The sequence below is a fragment of the Penicillium citrinum genome, assembly GCF_028827155.1.
Source record: "Penicillium citrinum strain IBT 23319 chromosome Unknown utg000004l:1.0-2404223.0:1.0-2405248.0, whole genome shotgun sequence".
NCBI classification, from domain to species: Eukaryota; Fungi; Ascomycota; class Eurotiomycetes; order Eurotiales; family Aspergillaceae; genus Penicillium; species Penicillium citrinum.
The window spans coordinates 657,349-658,344 of NW_026622689.1; the positions used below are offsets into that span (position 1 = coordinate 657,349).

General features: G+C 37.1%; 1 protein-coding gene across 1 annotated transcript; it reads right to left on the reverse strand.

Moving 5' to 3' along the window:
• Positions 1-454: 454 nt before the first annotated feature.
• On the reverse strand, positions 455-691 carry N7469_005194 (uncharacterized protein; the record flags this gene model as incomplete). The annotated part of the gene is made up of 1 exon (XM_056644114.1): positions 455-691. The coding sequence occupies one exon, from the start codon at positions 689-691 to the stop codon at positions 455-457; it is 237 nt and encodes a 78-aa protein (XP_056500928.1).
• Between the last annotated feature and the right edge of the window lie 305 nt (positions 692-996).

The following is a 996-nucleotide window of genomic DNA, read 5'->3' on the forward strand; positions in this document are numbered from 1 at the left end:
CCTGAAAGACTATATATAGCAAAAGTAAATAGCTATCTATATAGATAGATTCAATTGCAGTAATCTATTTGCAATTATCAGATTATAGAATAGATCTCTGTCTATAGTATTCTGCTCTAATAACTACTTTCTGCGCAGAGGTTAGATTTATTGCAAAGCCAATCTTATCAAAATTGTAGATATTCTCTGATTGTATATTCTTCTCATCGATTATATACTGTATAGTTGCAAACTACTGTCAGAGCAATTTCGGATCTTTGTTTAGAGCTCTTTGATAATTATATCTTCGCGAGAAATATATGCGAAGCTCAGAACAGTGGTTAACAAAGATTGATGGCCAATTTTTACCAACAGTAGTTGGCAGCTGGTTATTATACACAGCAAATAGAATATTGGCCATATCTCGCAATTTAGAGGGCCTGGAGGCTGCCCCACACATATCTATAGAAATTATCTATTCAGTACGCGAATCCTCTTCCAATTGGATAAACTTATAACGATTTGGGCGCTGGTCAACGCGAGATTGTGTACCAGACACACAGATATACAGTGTACTCTCCGGTATCTCATATAGTCTAGCGGCTGCGCGAAGGGACTGAATTCGGCCTTCTTTTAAATCGGATAGAACTAATAGAATCTTGCTCTCTTGGTTGGCCAATTTATGGCTAGATCCACTGCGATTTGGTGGCATGGTAAGTGATTGAATTAGAAGGGTTGGTAGAAGGACGCGATTTCTGGTAGAGTACGCTGGTCAACCGGGTGCGCAGGTCAACCGGGAATTACGTTATTAACTAGCTGTAACTAATCCATCTAATGGGGAACAGTCTATCCACGGATATATGCCCATAGATGGGCCACAATTGAATATCAAAACGGCCAAATAATAAGAATTTTATTTTTTTATATACAATATATTAACAATACCAAGATATCTAAATATTTTCAATGCGATGGAAGTAATATTATTCAAATCTGCGAAGCTGCATATATTGTTGA